General features: G+C 43.6%; 2 protein-coding genes across 9 annotated transcripts in view; one reads left to right on the top strand and one right to left on the bottom strand.

Annotated features, from left to right (window-relative positions):
- Positions 1–282: 282 nt before the first annotated feature.
- On the bottom strand, positions 283–11,999 carry KIF20A (kinesin family member 20A). 2 transcript variants are annotated; one of them, XM_049091827.1, is made up of 19 exons: positions 11,770–11,999; positions 11,173–11,361; positions 9,762–9,851; positions 9,545–9,664; positions 8,815–8,953; positions 8,513–8,700; positions 8,300–8,426; positions 7,924–8,118; positions 7,705–7,816; positions 7,533–7,601; positions 7,169–7,312; positions 6,854–7,019; positions 6,584–6,745; positions 6,317–6,456; positions 4,340–4,442; positions 3,020–3,218; positions 2,681–2,772; positions 2,254–2,442; positions 283–832 (listed from the first exon to the last, which is right to left on the bottom strand). In XM_049091827.1, exons 2-19 carry the CDS (start codon positions 11,338–11,340, stop codon positions 515–517), a joined length of 2,721 nt encoding a protein of 906 aa, XP_048947784.1. In that variant the 5' UTR covers positions 11,341–11,361; positions 11,770–11,999; the 3' UTR covers positions 283–514. The 2 variants fall into 2 exon arrangements, with proteins under 2 accessions (XP_048947784.1, XP_025289146.1); XM_025433361.3 differs by having other exon boundaries at positions 2,305–2,442.
- A 262-nt stretch (positions 12,000–12,261) lies between these two features.
- The window catches only part of BRD8 (bromodomain containing 8), a 32,430-nt gene continuing 22,695 nt past the window's right edge, over positions 12,262–21,996 (top strand). For 6 of the 7 annotated variants that reach the window (XR_007400982.1, XM_049091826.1, XM_025433354.3 and 3 more), the window contains exons 1-7: positions 12,262–12,366; positions 13,329–13,425; positions 19,329–19,398; positions 20,208–20,257; positions 20,471–20,593; positions 20,719–20,799; positions 21,729–21,793. Coding sequence is in view for 6 of the 7 variants with exons in the window: in XM_049091826.1 (XP_048947783.1) it covers positions 12,348–12,366; positions 13,329–13,425; positions 19,329–19,398; positions 20,208–20,257; positions 20,471–20,593; positions 20,719–20,799; positions 21,729–21,793 (505 nt within the window). In the remaining variant the exon portion in view is untranslated. Of the gene's footprint in view, positions 12,371–13,328; positions 13,426–19,328; positions 19,399–20,207; positions 20,258–20,470; positions 20,594–20,718; positions 20,800–21,728; positions 21,794–21,996 lie in introns of all 7 variants that reach the window. The other variant, XM_049091825.1, reaches the window with a different exon arrangement.

The raw sequence follows: 21,996 nt of genomic DNA, 5'->3' as shown, positions 1-21,996 counted from the left end.
CGTTTCCAGAACAAATTTGTTACCCACTCACCTCCTAAGGCATGACATTTATTTTATATTAAGGAAGTTTTACAGTATCTAATGTCCCTTGAATTCATTTCTTACAAAGCTTTTCTTAGCTTAGCTGTACACTAGTTACACAGCTCCACTGCCATTCCTGTGCAAGGTTCCAAGGGGCCTGAATGATGTTTAATTTTCAGTTGTTTTTCCTATTTTGTAAGTTCTGTCTTAATGAATTTGTTAAATTTGGAATTCAAACAAAAAATGTGAAAACACAAAAAATGTGAATAATATGTTTATTTAATATAACTTTTTGTGTGCAGAGAAAGCATATGCATATAAGTAAAAAAGTATGAGATTACATAGGGGATTATAATACAAAAGGGAGGAAAATAACTAGTATCTGTATATTGCATTCTGGATACAGTTCCAGGTATTGGTAAAGCTTAAAAGAGACCTATTTCTCAAGCAGCTGACCTGCCTCAGGGCAATGACTCTCTCCTTTCCCACAGCCTTAGTATTTTTTGCCAAAAGGCCCAGATTTGAGTAAAGGGGAGCGTCGTGAGCGCAGGATCCGGGCATAAGGGCTGCAGTCTGTGGAGCTTTGGCAGGTGGGTGTTCTGGGAAGTAAATTTCGAAGAAATGGTTTCTTCCCTGGGGGCTGTTGGTTTGGTTGCTGGTTTTCCTGGTTGGTGCCAAGGCGCTTTTTGGTAGAAGCTTGGCCTTGGAGTTTTAGTACAGTATGATACTGTTCTGCGATGCATGCTGCCTTCTTCCGAAGGTCCAGTTTTACTAGCATCATGTTATTCTGTAGCTCAGCCAGGGTCTGATCCTAAGGAACATGAATAAATTTAAAGAAAACCTTTAGTCTGGTGTATTAGAGAAACTAAAGGGCAAGTTAATACATGCTATCCACTACCCAGTTATTTTAAATTAAAGATGTTATGAGAGAGACAGAGAGAGAGGCAGAGACACAGGCAGAGGGAGAAGCAGGCTCCATGCGGGGAGCCCAATGCAGGACTTGATCTGGGGACTCCAGGATCATGCCCTGAGCCGAAGGCAGACACTTAACTGATGGGTGCAGCGATTACCAAAAATAAATAGGGCAGCCCAGATGGCTCAGTGGTTTAGCACCGCCTTCAGCCCCGGGTCTGATCCTGGAGACCCGGGATCAAGTCCCATGTCAGGCTCCCTGCATGGAGCCTGCTTCTCCCTCTGCCTGTGTCTCTGCCTCTCTCTCTCTGTGTGTCTTTCATGGATAAATAAATAAAATCTTAAAATAAATAAATAAACTTAAAAAACACACACACAGCTTTTTTAAATCTAAGAGGTTTTTTTTTTTTTCTTCACTCTAGAATCAGGGTGCACTAATAACAACCGTCATAGCTTAATGGTTAGTGTTTTGTCCTATTGGAAAATAACAGGTTTTTTTTTTTTTAAAGATTATATTTGTTTATCCATGAGAGAGAGAAAGAGAGAGGCAGAGACACAGGCAGTGGGAGAAGCAAGCTCCGTGCAGGGAGCCTGATGTGGGACTTGATCCCAGGTCTCCAGGATCAGGCCCTGGACTGAATGCGGTGCTAAACCGCTGAGCCACCCAGGCTGCCCAAAAATTACATTGTCTTAAAAATTATGCATTTGGCTTTTTCTTTTGTCTTTTTAAATGTAGAGTTTTACTTTTTTAAGTAGGCTCCATATCAAATGTGGGGCTTGAACTCATAACCCCGAGATCAAGAGTCACATGCTTTAAAAAAAAAAAAGTCACATGCTTTATTGACTGAGCCAGCCAGGTGCCCCTTAAAATCTACATATTTTAGATGAAATATGATAATATCTACTTTCATAGGGTTGTTTTTTTTTTTTTTTCTGTCTAGGAAGTTTTATAGTTTTGTTTTCCATTTACATCTATGACCCATTTTGAACTAATTTTTGTTTATGGTACAAGGAATGGATGGATGTTAATGACACCAGATAGAATCAGTCATGACGAGCGTACTGAATGAGAAGTGCAGAGGGCAGATGGAACCCCGTCCTAGGGTGGGGGTGGGAGAAGCCACGGCTAAGGGGATCGCGGGTACTGGTCCTTCCCCAGACTTTGAGCGGGGAAGCTGTGCACGGACCCCCACCCCCGCCCTCTGGCCGATGGACCCTCCGCCTCACGGCCCGGCTGCTGGCAGCTCACTTCCATAGGGTTGTTATAACAGAAAATGCCTATAAATTATTTACAGTGCCTTGTACTTAGTAAATACTCACATATACTCTGGAGTAAGCTGATGGGAGAGAAGAGATACAGGGTGTCCTAACCTGTTTGATTAAGATGTCATCACAAGTGGTCAAAGCTTGGCGAAGTTTTCCTGCCCCAGTGCTGTGGCAACAGGCTCTTTCTGCTGACTGGAGAGACTCACCAAGTTTCTGAAGCTCTGTCCTCAGCAGCCTGATATTCTGAAAAGAATAAGAGTAGGAACCACATTGTGGCTATGATCGACCAGAATAATGATCTGTAGGAGTTGGACAGCCATTTGAAGAGAAATAAACTTAGAAAGGCTGGTCAGCTCTATGAAGCAACCACTCTGCAGGACTGTGCACAAAGGCCCCCTGCTCTTCACATAAGCCACAGACACAGGGTTGGAAGTTGCCTTTAGGTATATGAGCCTTGGTAACAGAGAAAGGTGTAAATTACCTTTTGGCCCTCCTCTAATTTCTTGTCCACATCAATGGTAAAGGGCTTGGCTGAGGGGGGTGGTTCTAACATTTTCTGATACTTCTGTAGTTCTGAGGGAAGGAAACAAGAAACTTCAACATGTAGGCTTTCTAGCCTTGGACTTACCTCTTAACTGAATTAATAGTAGCTTGCAGCAAATACATAAAAAATGAGGCCATATGCATCCTACAGTGGAAAGGTCAGGGGGATATAGCTCAGAGTTGAGGAAATTATCTTGGAGTTGGGAGTCAGAAGGCCCAAGTTTGAAGAACAATTCTTCTCTGAACCACTTTATGCTTTGTGCCCTCTCTCCTTTACCTTCAGTGGTGGAGTTTAGCTCTGCTCTGCACTGTTCCAGTTTAGCTGTGAGCTCCTGGAGCTGCTGACTGGAGGCAGAAGCTGCCAACCTTTGTGACCGCCGAAGGGACAATTCAGACCCTGATTGTTGATGGACTATTGGCTGCTGTCTGGCTTCCTGCAAAAGAGCTTCTAGCTCTTCAATTTTCTCATCCCGTTCCTAAGAGGGAAGCAGAGAGCACAGTTCCATCCAGAGTCAGACAAATCCTGCAGGGCAGATGACTTAATGGTGAACAAAACCTTCCCTGACAATTATGCCTCAAAGGCCTGTTAACAGGGTGCCTGGGTGGCTGGCTCAGTTGGTTAAGCATCTGACTTTGGCTCAGGCCATAATCTCGGTCCTGGGATTGAATTCCAAATCAAGCTTTGCACTCATTGGAGAGTCTGCTTCTCTCTCTCCTTCTGCCCCTTCCCTCTGCTCATGCGCCAGCCCTCTCTCTCACAAATAAATAAAATCTTAAACAAACAATAAAAGCCTGTTAGCACTTAAACCATTTCCAGGCCAACCAGACCCTTAATCAGTTCATAAACTGGGACGACACCTGGGTGGTGGCTCAGTGGTTGAGCGTCTGCCTTTGGCTTAGGGGGAGGTCCTGGAGTCTCTGGATTGAGTTCCACATCGGGCTCCTGGCAGGGAGCCTGCTTCTCCCTCTGCCTGTGTCTCTGCCTCTTTCTCTCTCTCTGTCTCTCATGAGTAAATAAATAAAGTCTTTTTTTTTTTTTTTTTAAAGATTTACTTATTTATCCATGATAGAGAGAGAGAGGCAGAGACACAGGCAGAGGGAGAAGCAGGCTCCATGCTGGGAGCCCGACGCGGGACTCGATCCCGGGACTCCAGGATCGTGCCCTGGGCCAAAGGCAGGCACCAAACCACTGAACCACCCAGGGATCCCTAAATAAATAAAGTCTTAAAAAAAAGAATTCAGGGATCCCTGGGTGGCGCAGCGGTTTAGCGCCTGCCTTTGGCCCAAGGGCGCGATCCTGGAGACCCGGGATCGAATCCCACATCGGGCTCCTGGTGCATGGAGCCTGCTTCTCCCTCTGCCTATGTCTCTGCCTCTCTCTCTCTCTCTGTGTGACTATCATAAATAAATAAAAATTAAAAAAAAAAATTAAAAAAAAAAAAAAGAATTCATAGATTGACACATATACAGTACTAAGGAGACTAGAAAAAACTGAGTTACATATTCCTGCCCTACCAGAGTTTATAAAATCTGTTTACATCAGACAAGCTAAAGGTGGGAATCAGTGGCTAGTTGGGGCTGGTTCAGGGCAACTCACCTGAAGCTCTTCTTGGTAAAAGCTTGTAAGTGACTCCTTGAGGATCGTTAGTTTCTCTTCATACATTTCCTCTAATAGTTCCTTTTGGGTGTCCAAATGTTCACTGTCAGAGGATAAAAATGGATAAAGAGGATGGGGTATGTACACACACATGCACACACAGTGGAATGTTACTCAGCTATAGAGAATGAAATCTTGCCCTTTGCAATGACATGGACGGACTGAGAAAATAGTACGTTAAGTGAAATCAGAGAAAAACAAAATACCATATAATTTCATTTTTATGTGGAATCTAAAAAACAAATGAACGAAAAAGCCACTTAAAACAAAACAGACTTGGGGATCCCTGGGTGGCTCAGTGGTTTAGCGCCTGCCTTTGGCCCAGGGCATGATCCTGGAGACCTGGGATCGAGTCCCATGTCGGGCTCCCTGCACGGAGCCTGCTTCTCCCTCTGCCTGTGTCTCTGCCTCTCTCTCTGTCTTTCATGAATAAATAAATAAAATCTGGGATCCCTGGGTGGCACAGCGGTTTGGCGCCTGCCTTTGGCCCAGGGCGTGATCCTGGAGACCCGGGATCGAATCCCACATCAGGCTCCCGGTGCATGGAGCCTGCTTCTCCCTCTGCCTGTTGTGTCTCTGCCTCTCTCTCTCTCTCTGTATGACTATCATAAATAAATAAATAAAATGTTTAAAAAATAAAAAATAAAAATCTTAAAAACAAAAACAAACAACCCCCCCCCAAAAAAAAAACCAAAACAAAACAAACAAAAAAAACCCAACAGACTTAATGTATTTAAATATAGGGAACAAACTGGTGGTTGCCAGAGGGCAGGGAGGTGGGAAGAATTGATGAAATAGATAAAAGGAATTAAAAGGTACAAACTTTCAATTATAAAATAAGTAAGTCACAGAAAAGTACAGCATAGGAATATGGTCAGTAACATTGTAATAATGCATGGTTGACAGGTGCTGACTACACTTACTGTGGTGAACACTGAATGATGTATAGAATTGTCAAATCTCTAGGTTGTACACGTGAAACTAATATTGTGTGTCAATTATACTTTTTTTCCCTAAAGATTTCATTTATTTATTCATGAGACACAGAGAGAGGGGCAGAGACACAGGCAGAGGGAGAAGCAAGCTCCATGCAGGGAGCCCGATGTGGGACTTGATCCTGGGACTCCAGGATCACACCCTGGGCTGAAGGCAGGCATTCAACAGCTGAGCCACCCAGGGATGCCCTCAATTATACTTCAATAATAAATTTTTTTTAAAGAGAGGAAGAGTGGGGGACGCCTGGGTGGCTCAGTGGTTGAGTGTCTGCCTTTGGCTCAGGGTGGCTCCCCAGGGTCCAGGGTTGAGTCCCACATCAGGCTCCCTGCATGGAGCCTGCTTCTCCCTCTGTCTATGTCTCTGTTGCTGTGTCTCTCTCATGAATAAAATCTTAAAAAAGAGAGAGGAAGAGTGAGTCGGGGCAGTGCAAGAGGGAGAGAGAGAATCTAAAGCAGGCTCCATGTCCAGTGCAGAGCCCAGTGCGGGGCTTGATCTCACAACCCTGACATAATGACCTAAGCCAAAATCAAGTGTTAGAGGCTTAACTGACTAAGTCACCCAGGAGCCCCAATAATAAATTTAAAAAAGAAGAAGAAGAAGAAAAGGGAGTGAAGATTCTGAGGAGTAAATTTGGAGGACAGATTTTTTTTTTTAAAGATTTTTATTTATTTATGAGAGACACAGGAGGGGGGTTGCAGAGACACAGGCAGAGAGAGAAGCAGGCTCCGTGCAGGGAGCCCAATGTGGGACCTGATCTCGGGTCTCCAGGATCACGCCCTGGGCCAAAGGCGGCGCTAAACCGCTGAGCCCCCCCAGGCTGCCCTGGAGGACAGATCTTGAGGCACAACTTTATCCTAATCCCAATTCCTCACCCTCTCTCTGGACCAGTTGACAGACCAAGAGCTATCACTCAGCTAATACCTGCACCACTGTTCCCGTTGTTGCATCTGTTCCACCATCTCATTGCAAATTTCATCACGGAGCTGCATCTCCAGCTGCAACTTTTCCTGCCTTTCTTTACAAAGCAATGCTTTCATGGCTTCCACCACCTGCAGGAGCTCCTGGAGGGACACACAGGTCAGAAGTGATTGGATGTCCATGCCCCACAAATGTAAAGTCCACCTGGAAGGCAGCATGGAAAATACGTAGCCATCAAGCAACTACACCAGAGGTTTCTTGTACTCTCACCTCCTTGCCATAAATGGAGATGTCAACTTCATTTTCAATGTCATCAAGGCCTGGATCTGTCTTAGCTACCATCTCTAAGTTGGGAGATGCTCGTAGACTGTGTTCCTTGATAAATGAATGTAGCAATGGGAATCCCAGTTGCACAGGTGGAGCATGCACAAGCTAGGTGGGGAGGGGGTGGGAAAGCAATTAAATTCATAACCTAATAGTTTCCTTAAGTAAAGGTACCAGCCCTAAGTGAACACAATCATCACACCTATAGTTTCTTACCTGGCTGGCAATGGCTGAGAACTTGGCCACGTGAAGGGTCTCATCATAGGTAGATGCACATGGATTCACATTGACAATCATGCAGGAGCGGCCTCGACCTGTGAAGAAGCCTTGGAATACCCGAGTCAACTTGCTGTCACGGAAGGGAACCAGGTTCTGCTTTGACCTAGTAGGGGATCAGAGAACAGAGTTGTGAGCAGAATTCCAGCCCTTAGAGTATCCTAGCATCACACCTAGTGATGACCAGGAAGTCTCTTAGCAAAACGCAGTGGATTCCAGACCATCCCAAACCAGGGCTTATAGTCAGAAGCTCACCGATTCTGCTGGTTTTGGCGCAGAGCAGCAATACAACGGCCCAGGGTGTGCAGAGAAGTATTAATGTTTCCTGCTTCCTTTAGCCGATCACCACTTTTCTGATCTTTGCAGCGCTCTGAGCCAGCCAGATCACAGAATGACAACCTTGAATGGTGGACAATATCTGACATAAGGACCCCACATGTTATGAGCTTTCCAGCCCTTCATATACTTCTGGGAAGGGGAGGACCCACCAAGAATCTCTGTACCCAAGAAAGTGGAGCCAGACTCCAATAGAAGTAATTCCTCTGAGGACCTCCCTTACCCCCTACCTCCAACACCATTTATGACCAAGAAGCCCAGATTTCTGAATGGAAAAACTTACTCGCTGATCTTTGGGATGATATCCCCTTCCCCCTGAAGGTGCAGGATACGTATTGAGAAGATGCTGTGACTGTAAATCAAGAAAAAAAAGTCACTGTGTATCCTCATGACCAGATAGATGACTACAGTTTCCTAGAACACAGTGAAAAGCTGACCTCCCACAGCCCACTCACCTGCGGCTAGAGTTCTGGTTCAGATGGGTGCTGGCAAAGCTCTGGTTTTTACGACCCACTTTGAGCAGTTTCCAGGCCTCTTCAGCATCCTGAATATGAATCCAATTGAGATCTGAGGCAAAGAAGAGAAAGGCATACATAAGATGGGAACACCTAACTTTTCTGGGTTTCTCCCAAGTCCCATTTCTGGGTTGTTGCCAGCCTTCCACCTTCTAATACCTTTCACATAGGGGTTGCCATTCTGATCCTCACACAACCGCAGAGTCTGCCTCTTGCGCTGCTGGCTAGGTGGTTCTAACAGGTCGTAAAGCAGCTCATTGTAGATCTCAAAGAAGGAGATCCAGACAGAGAAGCGGATGTCTGCAGGGACACTCACAGGGCTGGTGTCTGGCTGTGCCCATCGGGGACTCGTTTCTGGGGAAGAACCCATGTACAATGCATCAACTCTAGAGTAGTCCATCTCCTCTTTGGTCTGCAGGGGCCTTAGAAGGAGCAGCTTAGGTTGAAACCTCTGGTTTATACTCCTGGCAGCTATTGGGAGCAAGGGAGTAGGTTTCTACTGTTACTTGACACACAGTCCAGTCGTGGTACATACCATCCAGCTGGCTACTGCTGGTCATGTGACTGGAGGAGAGTCCAGCAACACCGCTATCAAAGCTGCTGCTGGTACCCATCCGACCTTCAATGTAGACACTCCTCTTCAAGGAGGTGGACAGCTCCTCCTGGAGGGGCCCAGGAAGAAGATAAGCACAAAACTTTCCACAGATTTGTCCTCTTATCCCCACCTCTGTGAACTCCAACACTGCACCTCTTGGAGGCCTCCATTTAGCAGAGACAGTTTCTTCATTTCCTCCTGTCGCATCTGCTTGCTGTCTAGCCAGATCACCTCATTGAAGAGTACGGGCTTCAGATCAGGTGTTGGATGAAGTTGGCCTTGGAGGCTATTGAAGATCAGAGCAAGTGACCGGGGTAGGATCCCTCCATCCTTGATGGTACCTGGAAGTATGTCAAAGATGGACAACTGAGAGCTCTTCCCCAATTCAAAGCATCAAAAGGCAAAGAAAATACCATTATAGGCCAATCAGCAATTCTGTGAGGCCTACTACTCACCTTGAATTGTGTGGGTTTTCCCTGAGTTGGTGACTCCATATGTATAGATGAGCCAGTTCTGCCCTTTGAGTACATCCTTTACCATCTCCTTCACGGTCAGGTTGAAGAAAGATGCCTGTCCCACTTCTGGCCCAAAGATCTAGAGACAGACCCAATTTCTCAGAGGTCCATCCCTCATCTCTCACTTGCTCCTATGCAGAGCCAGCAGATGCATCCCTTCCTGGGTGATTGGCTCTGGAGACTATAGTCAAGTAACTTCTTCCTGCAGTGCCATTAGCTGCTCTCTAAACACTGAAGACTAACCACTCTCTGCCAGTCCATCTTTCGTCAAAATCAATCAAAGAAATGCTAACCACTATGTCTGATGCTATACACACAATGGGGCAACATAGTAATCACAAGTGTGGGCTTTGGAGATGGATGGTTATAGATGCAAGGCCTAACTCTACCACTGACCAGCTACATGGCTTCAGCAACATAACTTTCACTGGGTCATAATATCCTTATCAGGAAAATAGGGACAAGAATGATAATAATAATGGAGATGTTGGGAATTAATGCACAAAAAGTACTTGATGCACTAACTAGCACATAACATGAGTCCTCAAAATTATAGACATGCATATTCAAGGAACTCACAGTGAAGTAAAAACCTTCCCCGCTAAAGAGAGAATAAAGTTGCCCCTAATATGTTGGTCCCTTATTCATAAACCAATAAATACTTCCATACCTGGGAAAAGGTGAATCTATGGGCAGCTTGTCCAATTCCCCGCTCACTGCTCTTCTGGGCAAAGGAGTCCTTGGGTGCCTGTAGAACAAGGGTCTCCATATTCTCGATACGGACACAATCCTGAGAAGCAGTAAAGAAATCACAGAAAGAAATAATCTTGGGAACCTTTCCTGTATTGCATCATTCCATCTTGAATCTTCCCTTCTCAGACACTCACCTGATCTTCCTGTCGTTCCAATTCTGAGGGTAACAAGGGCCTGACCCTCAGGTATACTTTCACCTTCTCTGTACTATCCTCAGATGGAACCTGTGGCAGAATTCCAGGCCAGAATCAGCAGTTACCTCCAAGCAGATGGGCAAGCATAGCATATTTCCAGAGAATCATGCTGACGCTATACCATTTCAACCCAAATGTCTATACACTACTCTACAGTTCCATAATCATTCCAACCCACATGGGTTTTTTCACTGTTTTATCACCCTTCACTGTCTTCAGTATCCTGGCAACACAGCCTGCCACACTGACTTTCTGAATTAGAACTGGTTAATTGGTAAGAAAATCACCATATGATATTACAGCAAAACTCGGTAGTTAAGCACCTTGGAGGCAGACAAACCTAAATTTGAGTTCCAATCCCATCATTTAGAACTATGTGATCTTGAACAAGTTCTTTAGATTGTCTGCCTCTGTTTATGTATCTATAGAATTGTGTTAACAATAGAACCCACTTCATTCATTCAACAGATGTTTAAAGAACATCTGGGAACTCTAAGAGGCTTTGGTGGTCCACAGAAACATTATCAAGGTCTTGCTCTCATGAAACTTTCTCTATGAAAGAAGAGACTTCCTAGTAGAGTTGTGTTCAACCAGTGCCATTCCCCACGCCAAGGAACATTTAGCTATGTCAGGGGAAGGTTCTTGGTTGTCACAGTGGGAAGGAGCTAGTGACATCTAGTGGGTAGAGGACAGGTATGCTGCTAAACATCTTAAGGTACAAGACAGACCACTATAACAAAGAATTAACTGGGCCCTAATGTCAATAATGCTGCAGCTGAGATACCCCAGCTTAGCATAAAGCCTCCATAAATGGAAGCTATGGTTGATATTAAAAACATACTTAATGAGGGATCCCTGGGTGGCTCAGCGGTTTAGCTCTTGCCTTTGGCCCAGGGCGTGATCCTGGAGTCCCTGGATCGATTCCCACATCGGGCTCCCAGCATGGAGCCTGCTTCTCCCTCCTCCTGTGTCTCTGCCTCTCTCTCTCTGTGTCTATCTCTATCATAAATAAATAAATAAATAAATCTTAAAAAAAAAAAAACCCATACTTAATGGCTGTATGGTCTTGTGCAAGTTATTTAACATATCTAGGCCTCATGGTGAAGAGAGAACTGTTATTAGCCTTCCCTCACAGGACTGAGAGCATGGCACTTGAGAGTGTTTTTAATGGAATGCAAATAATAGTTCTTCCTACGGACACACAAATTTACATTTTTTTCTTGCCCTGCTCTTAATTTCAAATCAATCTTTCAGACCCTTGGGATTGCTAGTCTTTGACCTAATAGGAATGCGGAAAACTGGGAGGCTGAGGCTATCGCTCTGCTGCCAAACCACTGTCCAACCCCTTTACCTGCTGCTGCTTATCCTCCAGGGAGGTGGAGATGACAGAGCAGTCTGATACCAGGTCCTTCCGTACCACAGACCCTAAATCTGCAGCCGTGGACTCAAACATGGGGGAGACTACAACGTCCTCATCTGACAGCAAGCCGGCTGGCGGAGAAAGGATCCCTTGCGACATGGCAGCAGGGGCGGCTTAGGTCTACAAAGAGACAAAAATGGGTAGGGAGGAGAACCTTAAGGGACAGGTGGGTCCGCAACTTCTAGGTAGGAAACCATTTCCTCGCTCCAGGACACCTTCCTTTCGCTCCTTGAATTCCTCCTCCGTTGGCCCTTCAAATGCCAGGAGAGGGGTAGGCGCGAAAGAAGCAGTTAATCAGGTTATAATCCAGTCTTAGGCATTTCCGACTGCCAACAGGAATGAATAGATACCTCGCTCCAAAAGCAGAAGCCCACTCTCTAGCGTGCCTCGCCCACCGGCCTCCTTCTCCAGTCTCACTCCAGGCCCAAAGGGAGGACAGAGGTATTAAGGGGAAAAGGGGATGGCGGCCGCATCGCTTTCTAAAAGCCTACCCCGCGAGGGCAAGGGCTGGGACCGCCGCAAACTCACCCAACACACGACACTCGCTCCTCCTCGGGTACCGACTCACACGTCCAGCTGCCGAACCTGGACTTTCGCCGTCGCAGAGCTCAGCTCCACCCATGAGGCGCACCTTTGTTACTGATACAATGTTTTAAATTACGCGCTGTGTTCGTTCGGCCAATCAGAGAGGGAAACCTGCAGCTGCCAATCAGCGCAAGGAAAGGGGGCGGAGGAGCCTAGCAGGCGGTTTGCTCTCGCTCGGCCACTCCCCTCCCATGTGGCTCCGGGTTACCAACTGCCGGAGTTAGGAGTTGGGCCGCCTGCAGTTCTTGGCGCTTAACACCGTTCCTTGGACCTTAAGGCACTTCTTTACTAAGAAACCTGAAGGAAATTCTGGGGCCTCAGCGCCATCCTCTTTAGCATGATTCTTCCCGGGAGCCCTCAACAAGCCTGATTTAGGGCTTCCTCGTCCTGGGGGCTGACTACATTTCCCAGGAGACATCGCGAGCAAACGAACGGACTCTATTTCCCAGAATCCTGGGCTTCGGCGGTACCAGACTGTCTTCGCGGGGAGGGGGCGGGGGGCAGGCGACTCCAGGGCCAAGATGGCGACAGGAACGGGTAGTAAGTATGTCGGCTGTTTTTGCGTGGAAGGCTTTTTAGACCAGAAGCTAGGTACTAGACTTCTGCCATGCGCCTGGGGAGTAGGGGCAATGATTGCCCAAGGGCCTAGGGTCTTGAGAGACCTGCGCTCGACCGTATCGTGAAGACTGTCGATCAAGAGGCCCACAAGTCTAGGGTTTTGTGTCTCAGGAAAGCTGCGGAGATTTGAGAGAAGCCGTTCAGCGAATGCCTGTGTGTTTGCGAGCTCTGCGGGGTGCGAGATCAAAGGGCTGTGGACACTTGGGTGTGAGGACAAAGATGCTGTGAGCCATATGGAGTAACTTGCTCTCAATAGCCGTTCTTTTTCTGGCCAGCGTTCCTGAGGCCCGTAGTCGATCTCCCGGAGAAATAGGGTACTTTAACTCTTAGCTTTTTCGGCCGCAAGGGAAATTGAGTTTTGTGCATTGAGATGCACATTTTCCTGTTTCATACGTTGAAAAGGCGTTTGAGGTCCGACGGCTCCATGGGGGTGAAAGTACTGCGAGAAGTAAACAAGTTTATGCTAGGGAGGCTGGGCTGTAGGCGCGGGTGGGGGAGGGGAGGGGAGAGGAAGGCAGCGGCCGCTCGGAATCCTGGGAAAGAAGCCCTGGCGTTCAGATGGGTATAAAGTATTCTTAAAACTGGGCCTGTCGGGAGAACGGCCTTATCTTACTCTGATGTTTTTTCATTCCCTTTAAAAAATAAAACAAAGTAGCCACGTCATTTGAAGAAGTGAAATGTTTTGCCACTCGGTGCAATATGCGTGGAATGAATAGGTACCTGCCTAGTGGTAATATTTTAGTAGAGATGAAAATCAGGATTCCGTGATGGTAACTCACTTTGTTCCTGGAAGGTGGAATGTTTTGCATTAGGCTTTTCGTCCTCCCTTTGGGCCTTAGAACTAGTGCTTCAGTGGTTGTTCTCTAAGATTTTTCTCCTTTTAGAACACAAGCTGTTGAGTACTGGCCCTACAGAGCCATGGTCCATCCGAGAGAAGCTCTGCTTAGCCTCTTCGGTCATGAGGAGTGGAGATCAAAATTGGTAAAGTATCTAAGATAGCTGCTCTTTTGAATCTTAGAAACTATTGGATTTTTTTTTTTTTTAACTGGTGGATTCCTGTGGGGTTTTTTTTTAAGGTTTTATTTATTTATTTATGAGAGATGGGTTGGGGGTGGGGGGCAGAGACCCTCAGAGGGAGAAGCAGGCTCCATGCTGGGAACCTGATGTGGGACTCCATTCCCCGATCACGCCCTGAGCCTAAGCGAAGACTGACGCTCAACCACTGAGCCACCCAGGCCCTCATTCTGAGTCCCTCATTCTGGTTTTGATTTGCATATCCCTGGTTTTGATTTGCATATCCCTGATGTCTAATGTTGAGCGTCTTTTCATATGCTTATTTGTCATTTGTATCTCTTTAGAAAAATGTCTGCTTAGATCCTTTGTATTATTTATGTTATTACTGAGTTTTAAGCGTTCTTTGTATTTTCTGACACAAATTACTTGTCAGATAATTTGCAAATATTTCTCTATTTTGTGTATTGTCTTTTCACTCTCTTGATTGATATCATTTACAACACAAAAGTTTCTATTTTTATTTTTTAAAGATTTTATTTATTCATGAGAGGCACACAGAGAGAGGCAGAGACATAGGCAGAGGGAGAAGCAGGCTCCACGCAGGGAGCCCAATATGGGACTGGTTTCCTGGTCTCCAGGATCATGCCCTGGGCAAAAGGCAGGCACCAAACCGCTGAGCCACCCAGGTGTCCCAGCACAAAAGTTTTTAATTTGATATGTCCAGTTTATTTTTTCTTGTGTTGCTTATGCTTTTGGTGTCATAGCTAAGAAACTATTTACTTCTGTGTTTTCTTTTCAAAGCTTTATAGTTTTAGCTCTACACATTTAGGTCTATGCACTCCATTTTGAATTAAGTTTTGTGTATGCTGTAAGACAAGGGTCTGTTTTGCACGTTGATATGCCCCAGTATCCATTATTTGTTAAAAAGACTGTTCTTTCCCTATTGAAATTGTCTTGGCATTCAGTATTTCTTTTTAAGGACCATAAAGTAGAACTGTGGTTTCCAGCCCTTTTTTTTCTCTAGTGCATATTTATTTATTTGTTAATAAAGATTTATGTATTTGAGAGAGAAAAGCAAACAAGTGTGCAAGTGCCTACTGGGAAGGGGAGGAGTGGGGAGGGGCAGAAAGGGCCCTAAGCAGATTACTGTGTGCTGAGTGCAGGGGGATGGGGGAGCTCTATCTCTCCAGGCTGAGCTCACAACCTGAGTGGAAACCAAGAGTCAGATACTTAGCTGACTGTGCCACCCAAGTGCCCTTCCTTTTTTATATTTAACATTTGTCTATTTTTCTTCAGGATCTAAGGACACTTTTTTTTTTTTTTATAAATTTTAGGTAGTATCTACACCCAGGGTGGGGATTGAACTCACAACTCCGATATCAAGAGTTGCATGCTCTATTGATTAAGCCAGCCGGGAACCCCTAAGGACATCTTTTAATTGTCTTAAGCCTTAAAATTACTTAATATAAAAATGTTTATGTGGCACGTCTCTAATTGTTCAAATGAGTTTATTGAGGCACCATTACTGGTTACACTTAGCATTTCTGCAGCTTTATATATTTTTCAAATAACCTTTTTTTTTTTTTTTAAGATTTTATTTATTCACGAGAGACACACAGAGAGAGAAGCAGAGACACAGGCAGAGGGAGAAGCAGACTCCATGCAGGGAGCCTGATGTGGGACTGGATCCTGGGACTCCAGGATCATGCCCTGGGCCGAAGGCAGGCGCTAAACTGCTGAGCCACCCAGGGATCCCCTCAAATAACTTTTTAAAGGTGAATTCTGGATAGCCTAGATAATGGCTGTTCTTGAACCAAATTAAATGGTAAAAACCCCAAGAGAAAATGAATGTTGCTAATTACATAAATATCAGGTTAAAAAAAGTGTAAGAACACTTAAGTAAAAATGAAGTTTTATTTATTTTTTTAAAACATTTTATTTAGGGGCGCCTAGATGGCTTAGTCAGCTGAGCATTTGCCTTCCACTTGGGTCATGATCCTGGAGTCCTGGGATAGAGTCCCTCATCAGGCTCCCTGCTCATCAGGGAGCCTACTTCTCCCTCTCTGCCCCTCCCACCTGTTCATGCTATCTCGCACATGCATGCACACACTCTCTAATAAACAAAATCTTTTTTTTTTAAGATTTTATTTATTTATTTATTCATAGAGACAGAGAGAGAGAGAGGCAGAGACACAGGCAGAGGGAGAAGCAGGCACCATACAGAGAGCCCGACGTGGGACTCGATCCCAGGCCTCCAGGATCACGCCCTGGGCTGCAGGCGGTGCTAAACCGCTGTGCCACCGGGGCTGCCCCTAATAAACAAAATCTTAAAAAAAAAGTTTTATTTAGGGAGAGAGTAGAGGGGGAGAGGAAGAGGTAGAGGGACATGCCAACTCCACACTGAACGTATTCTAACACTCTACCAGTGTTAGCATTTTCTTAGAGTTTCATTACTTGTGTTTCTCTAGCATTAATTTTAAATACATGAGTAAATACATGTTTTTTCTCCCCCTACTTTATGTACTGTTCTTTGTCTTACCACTGCTTCTCTTTTTTACTTTAGAATACATGAGGCTCTTGTTTTAAGCAGCTGCGTGGTATTATGATACAGATATACCATAATTGATTGAACTGGTACTCTGATGGACATTTGCTAGTACAAATACAGCCTTGCATAATTATATACAAACTGAAGGTGGAATTATTAGGTCAAAGAATGTATGTGTTCATAGAGTTTGATGAGTACTTCATAATGTCCTACTCATAAGTACTCATAAATGGTTTCAGTTTACAATCCCATCGGTAATGTATCAGAATGCCTCTTTTTCTGTGTCCTGGTTGTTAGATATTTTTGATCTTTGACAGTGTTAAAAAAGTGAGAAATAGTTCTCATGTTTTTTATTTATATTTATCTTATGATGAGTAAGGTTGAATATCTTCATGTGTTAAAGGGCCACTTATTTCCTTTTTTGTAAACTACCTTTTCCTTTTTTTTTTTCTTTAGTTCTTCAGTTAGGAGAGAGCTCCTTATAGGAAGATGAGCCATTTGAGCTATGAGTTTTTTTGTTTGTTTGTTTGTTTGTTTGTTTTAAGATTTTATTTATTTGGGGATCCCTGGGTGGCTCGGAGGTTTGGCGCCTGCCTTTGGCCTAGAGTGTGATCCTGGAGTCCCAGGATTGAGTTCCATGTTGGGCTCCTTGCATGGGGCCTGCTTCTTCCTCTGCCTGTGTCTCTGCCTCATTCTCTCTCTGTGTGTCTCTCTCATGAATAAATAAATAAAGCCTTTTAAAAAATTAAACCTAAATAAAAAAGATTTTATTTATTTATTCACGAGAGACACACACCCAGAGGCAGAGACATAGGCAGAGGGAGAAGCAGGCTCGATGCAGGGAGCCCGAGGTGGGACTTGATCCCAGGACTCCAGGATCATGCCCTGAGCCGAAGGCAAGCACCAAACTGCTGAGCTACCCAGGGATTGCTTTTTTTTTTTTTTTTTTAAACCAGTGTGCCATTTGGCTTTGCTTATGGTAACATTTTTACTTTAAGACTTTTATTTTTTGGGGATCCCTGGGTGGCTCAGTGGTTTGGTGCCTGCCTTCGGCCCAGGGTGTGATCCTGGAGTCCTGGGATCAAGTCCCACATCGGGCTTCCTGCATTCGAGCCTGCTTCTCCCTCTGCCTATGTCTCTTTCTCTCTCTCTTTGTGTTTCTCATGAATAAATAAATAAAATCTTAAAAAAAAAAAGACTTTTATTATTTTATTTTACTTTATTTTTTTAAAGATTTTTTATTTATTCATTTATGATAGACATAGAGACACAGGCAGAGGGAGAAGCAGGCTCCATGCCGGGAGCCCGACTCAGGACTCGATCCCGGGACTCCAGGATCGCGCCCTGGGCCAAAGGCAGGCGCCAAACCGCTCAGCCACCCAGGGATCCCCTATTTTTTTATTTTTTAATAAAAATAAAACGCTCAACCACTGAGCCACCCAGGTGTCCCAACTTTAAGACTTTTAAACTGTAGTTTATTAATTTTTTTCAAAAGTTCCTGGATTTTGTGACCTATTTAGAAAAGTCTTCCTTAGTCTGAGATTATAAAATAATTCCGTGATTTCTTGTAGTAATGGTGATGGTTAATTTTTTGATGGCTAATTGATGGTTAATTTTTGATGGTTAATTTTTTTTTGTTTAATATTTGATGGTTAATTTTTTTTGTTTAATATTTAAATCTTTGCTTCATTTGGGGGCTTTTCTTTGTCTAAGGTGTAAATTGTAGATCAGACTTTATTTTTTACTGATAGCTATCCATATAACTATTGAACTTTATAAAAAGAGCTGTGTGATACCATTATCTCAACACAAATATAAAAACTCTTTTCTTTTTAAAGTTACTTAGTTTTTCAACTAAGAGAAGTTTCACATAGAGAAGTGTGGAGAATAATATAGAGTATCCATGTTAGGGATCCCTGGGTGGCTCAACAGTTTAGTGCCTGCCTTTGGCCCGGGGTGTGATCCTGGAGTCCTGGGATCGAGTCCCACATCAGGCTCCCTGTGTGGAGCCTACTTCTCCCTCTGCCTGTGTCTGTCCCTCTCCCTTCTCTGTCTCTGTCTCTGTCTCTCATGAATGAATAAATAAAATCTTAAAAAGAGTATCCATGTTAAATCCAGTTTGGATTTAACAAATCTTAATATTTCATCATGTTTCCTTTGGATCTTTTTCAAGATTTTAAAACTTTATTTATTTATTAGAGCAAGCACGTATGAACAGAGAGAGGAGCAGAGGGGAAGGGTAGAGAATCTCAAGCAGACTCCAAGCTTACTGCTCAAATCTCAGATCACTGAGACCATGACCTGAACTGAAGTCAAGAGTTGGATACCCAACTGATTAAGCCATTCAGATGCCCCTCTTTGGATCTTTTTAAAGAAATAAACATAGACACAATTAAAGCCAAATGCTCTTCCTTGATCCCATTCTAGTCCTATTTTTATTTTTTGCCTGTCTTTACAACTTTTTAGAAGGTGATACGATTGCATCATAGCAGAAAGTTGTGTCTTTTTTTTTTCCAGTTAATATTATGTAGTATATATGTTCCATTTCACCACATTTTCTAATTATTTTTATGATCTGTTTAATATTTTATAGAGGTGAAATGCCATAAGTTAAACATCTCTTGCAGTTATTTAGGAAAAACCTGTCAGTCTGATCAAGTCTACATGCTTTCTTCTTGGTACTTGCCACTTTGTTAGATGTTTTTTTTTTTTTTTTTTTTTTTTAAGATTTTATTTATTCATGAGAGATTGGGAGAGGCAGAGACATAGGCAGAGGAAGAAGCAGGTTCTCTGCAGGAGCCCGATATGGGACTTGATCCTGAACCCTAGGATCATGACCTGAGCCAAAGACAGATGCTTGACTGCTGAGCCACCCAGGCGTCCCTTTTTATTTTTTTTAAAGATTAGATTATTTTTAGTAATAGATTCCTAGGAGTTATATTAGTGGATCAAAAGATAATTTTTTAGTCCAGAACGTCTTACAAATTGCTTTTCAAAAGATACATCTCTTCTAAAAAAACCAAAACAACATAAAAATACTTTACCAAATGAATAGAAATGATAATGTACTTGTTATAATACCTCACTTCACCCAGGAAATATATCACGTAGGAAAACTGTTTCACAATGATTGTTTCCATCTAGATGAATTTAAGGTGGGTTGTATCGTTTTTCATAGTCACATATTTCAGAATACTTCCTCGTGGCAGTTTTTCATTCTAAATTTTGTACTCCAAATCTTGAACTCTTAGCATACCTCCTCCTCCCCACTCTCTTTTTTCTTCCTGTTTAGTTTGTAATATGCTTTTCTCATTTTGTGTAGGGTATCAGTTAGCAGAGCAATCAAGCCCTTTGCAGAACCTGGCCGCCCTCCAGACTGGTTCTCTCAAAAAGTAAGTTCACAAGCAACTCTTTTACAACAGTCTTAGAGATGTGAAGTGGGTTTCCTTCCAGGCCTTGCCCTTTAATCAAAAAGCTTTTATACCTCAAAGAGGCGGAATAGTTGAGAATACCTTTTCCTTTTTCCCACTCTTTGCCAATTCATCCATGTATGTTCGTATTATAAACTTTTTTGTCTTTGTAACATAACATGTAAGAGTCCAGCTTGGGAGTTAGAAGCTCTGGTTTGGGTTGTTTTTTTTTGTTTTGTTTTGTTTTAAAGATTTCATTTATTCATGAGAGACAGAGAGGCAGAGACATAGGCAGAGGGAGCCTGATGCGGAACTTGATCCCTAGACCCGGGATCATGCCCTGAGCTGGAGCAGATGCTGAACTGCTGAGCCCCCCAGGCATCCCTGAAGATCTGAGTTTAATATGACTTAACCTAGAATCTTGGGACCGTGATTCTCGGTTTTCTCATTTATAAAGTTGCTTCGGGATTGTTGTAAAGCTTTAGTTGAAGTAATACCTATAAAACCTTTAGCCCAGTGCCTCATATGGTAATTACTCAGTAGATATTAACTATAAATATTGGCTATTGGGTTGTTTCCCCAAAATATACAAATTCTAGGTCAGAGGACTCCTTTTCTGTGTACTCGTGTTGAGTATTTTTAACTGACTTGACTGCAGAGTAATTTCCCCTCCTAGAAACCACTCATATCTTACATATATTCTCCTCTATAAGCCTTAGTCTGATATGGTAAAACTTTGAAAGGTCGTTCATTTCAGGCTTGTTCATCATATTTTTACTTTTTTTCCATAGCATTGTGCTTCCCAGTACTCAGAGCTTCTAGAGACCACTGAGACCCCAAAGTGAGTACAAAGACAGGTATTCAAGGCACATCTCTTCAGTGGAGAGTGTTGACTGAGGAAGTCTGGTTTACATCTATTAATTACTAGGTGATTCGAAATAGAGAAGTTATCTATGGTTAAATGGTGGAGAGGCTCAAAGAAAGCAGTTGGGATTGGGAACAGATGTTCTCTTATTCAAATGTATGTTTGTTTTTGTTTTTAAATTTTCTACAGAAGGAAACGGGGTGAAAAGGGAGAAGTGGTCGAAACTGTTGAAGATGTCATTGTTCGGAAATTGACTGCTGAACGAGTTGAGGAACTAAAGAAAGTGATAAAGGAAACCCAAGAAAAATATAGGTACTTGTCAGAGAGAATACCAAATGGTTGAGAGAGACCAAAGGGGCTGACTTCTGATACTGGTCAGAATTTCTTAAATAGTAGATTTAAATTAAAAAACCTAGATTACTTATTTCTCTTTCTAGACGGCTGAAAAGAGATGCAGAACTAATTCAAGCTGGGCACATGGACAGCAGACTGGATGAACTTTGCAATGACATTGTGATGTGGGTTATATTGTTCTTCCTTTCGTACACCTCTCTTTTTACTGCTTTTTCACCCTCAATCTGGTTTATCTCTTCCATCTGCCATCCCTTTAGACTTGAGTGATTCTAGATGGGAAGAGCTGCATATTGGCCTAGTAGCTGGGAGGGAGGAGTGAGTTGTAGAAGGTAATGTGATGTATTATCTCAGTGTGAGGACATAACTTAAAGTTTAGTTTACCTAAATGAAGAACTGGTAGTGGGACGCCTGGGTGGTTCAGTGGTTGAGCGCCTGCCTTTGGCCCAGGGCGTGATCCTGGAGTCCCGGGATTGAGTCCAACATCGGGCTCCCTGCATGGAGCATGTTTCTCCCTCTGCCTGTGTCTCTACCCCTATCTCTCTCTCCTTCTCTCTCTCTCTGTGTGTGAGAGAGAGAGAGAGACTCATGAATAAATAAATAAAATCTTTAAAAAAAAAACCAAAAAACTGGTAGTTAGGCAGTACACTAAAAATTTCCTGTTTTGGAGGTACCTGTCTGGCTCAGAAGAGCATGTGACTTGATCTCGGGGTTGTGGGTTTGAGCCCCACATTGTGTGTAGAGATTACTTAAAAGTGTAAAACCTTTTCTTTTAAGATTTTATTTATTTATTCATGAGAGACACAGAGGGGCAGAGGGAGTAGCGGGCTTCTGGATCTGGGACTTGATCCCAGGACCCTGGGACCATGACCTGAGTGAAAGGCAGACACTCAACTACTGAGCCACCCAGGTGAACCAATAGTGTAAAATCTTAAAAAAAAAAATTTAAAAACATTTCCTGTTTTGCTGGCAAGGATTCTTTTTTACGCCTTTCCTCCAGAAAGTGCTAGCCTGACAAAAAACTTCCTTATGAGGGCACTGTGACCTATGGAAGAGCTAGAACTGGCTAGGATCTTACTCTTACTTACCTCTTTAGGAAAAAGAAGTTGGAGGAAGAGGAGGCTGAAGTAAAGAGGAAGGCTACGGATGCTGCATATCAGGGTAACCTGAACCTTGTGACTCTGTTTAACAATTAACTATATGGTACTGCATGCTAATAACAGAGACTGTATTGTAACATAGAATCTACCGATGCTGATTTACTTGTGCACTTTTCTATGTCCTCTTCTTTTACCAGAATAAAAACATTCCTTTATATCCAGGAAAAACTCTTGGAATAGGAGTTCTGCTAAGTTCTCACTTTT

The sequence above is a fragment of the Canis lupus genome, chromosome 11, assembly GCF_003254725.2.
Source record: "Canis lupus dingo isolate Sandy chromosome 11, ASM325472v2, whole genome shotgun sequence".
NCBI lineage: Eukaryota > Metazoa > Chordata > Mammalia > Carnivora > Canidae > Canis > Canis lupus.
Note: the sequence above shows the minus strand (reverse complement) of the source record. Positions and strands in the feature narration are given on the sequence as shown.

Bases quoted from the DNA above. Each gene is read 5' to 3' on its own strand.
- KIF20A (XM_049091827.1), bottom strand. From the start codon at position 11,340: ATGTCGCAAGGGATCCTTTCTCCGCCAGCCGGCTTGCTGTCAGATGAG. The intron at 8,954-9,544 runs GTATGGAAGTAT...GTCTGTCTCTAG, and splicing joins ATAGATTCACCTTTTCCCAG to ATCTTTGGGCCAGAAGTGGG. The intron at 7,020-7,168 runs GTGAGCTTCTGA...ATCCCCTACTAG, and splicing joins CGCCAAAACCAGCAGAATCG to GTCAAAGCAGAACCTGGTTC.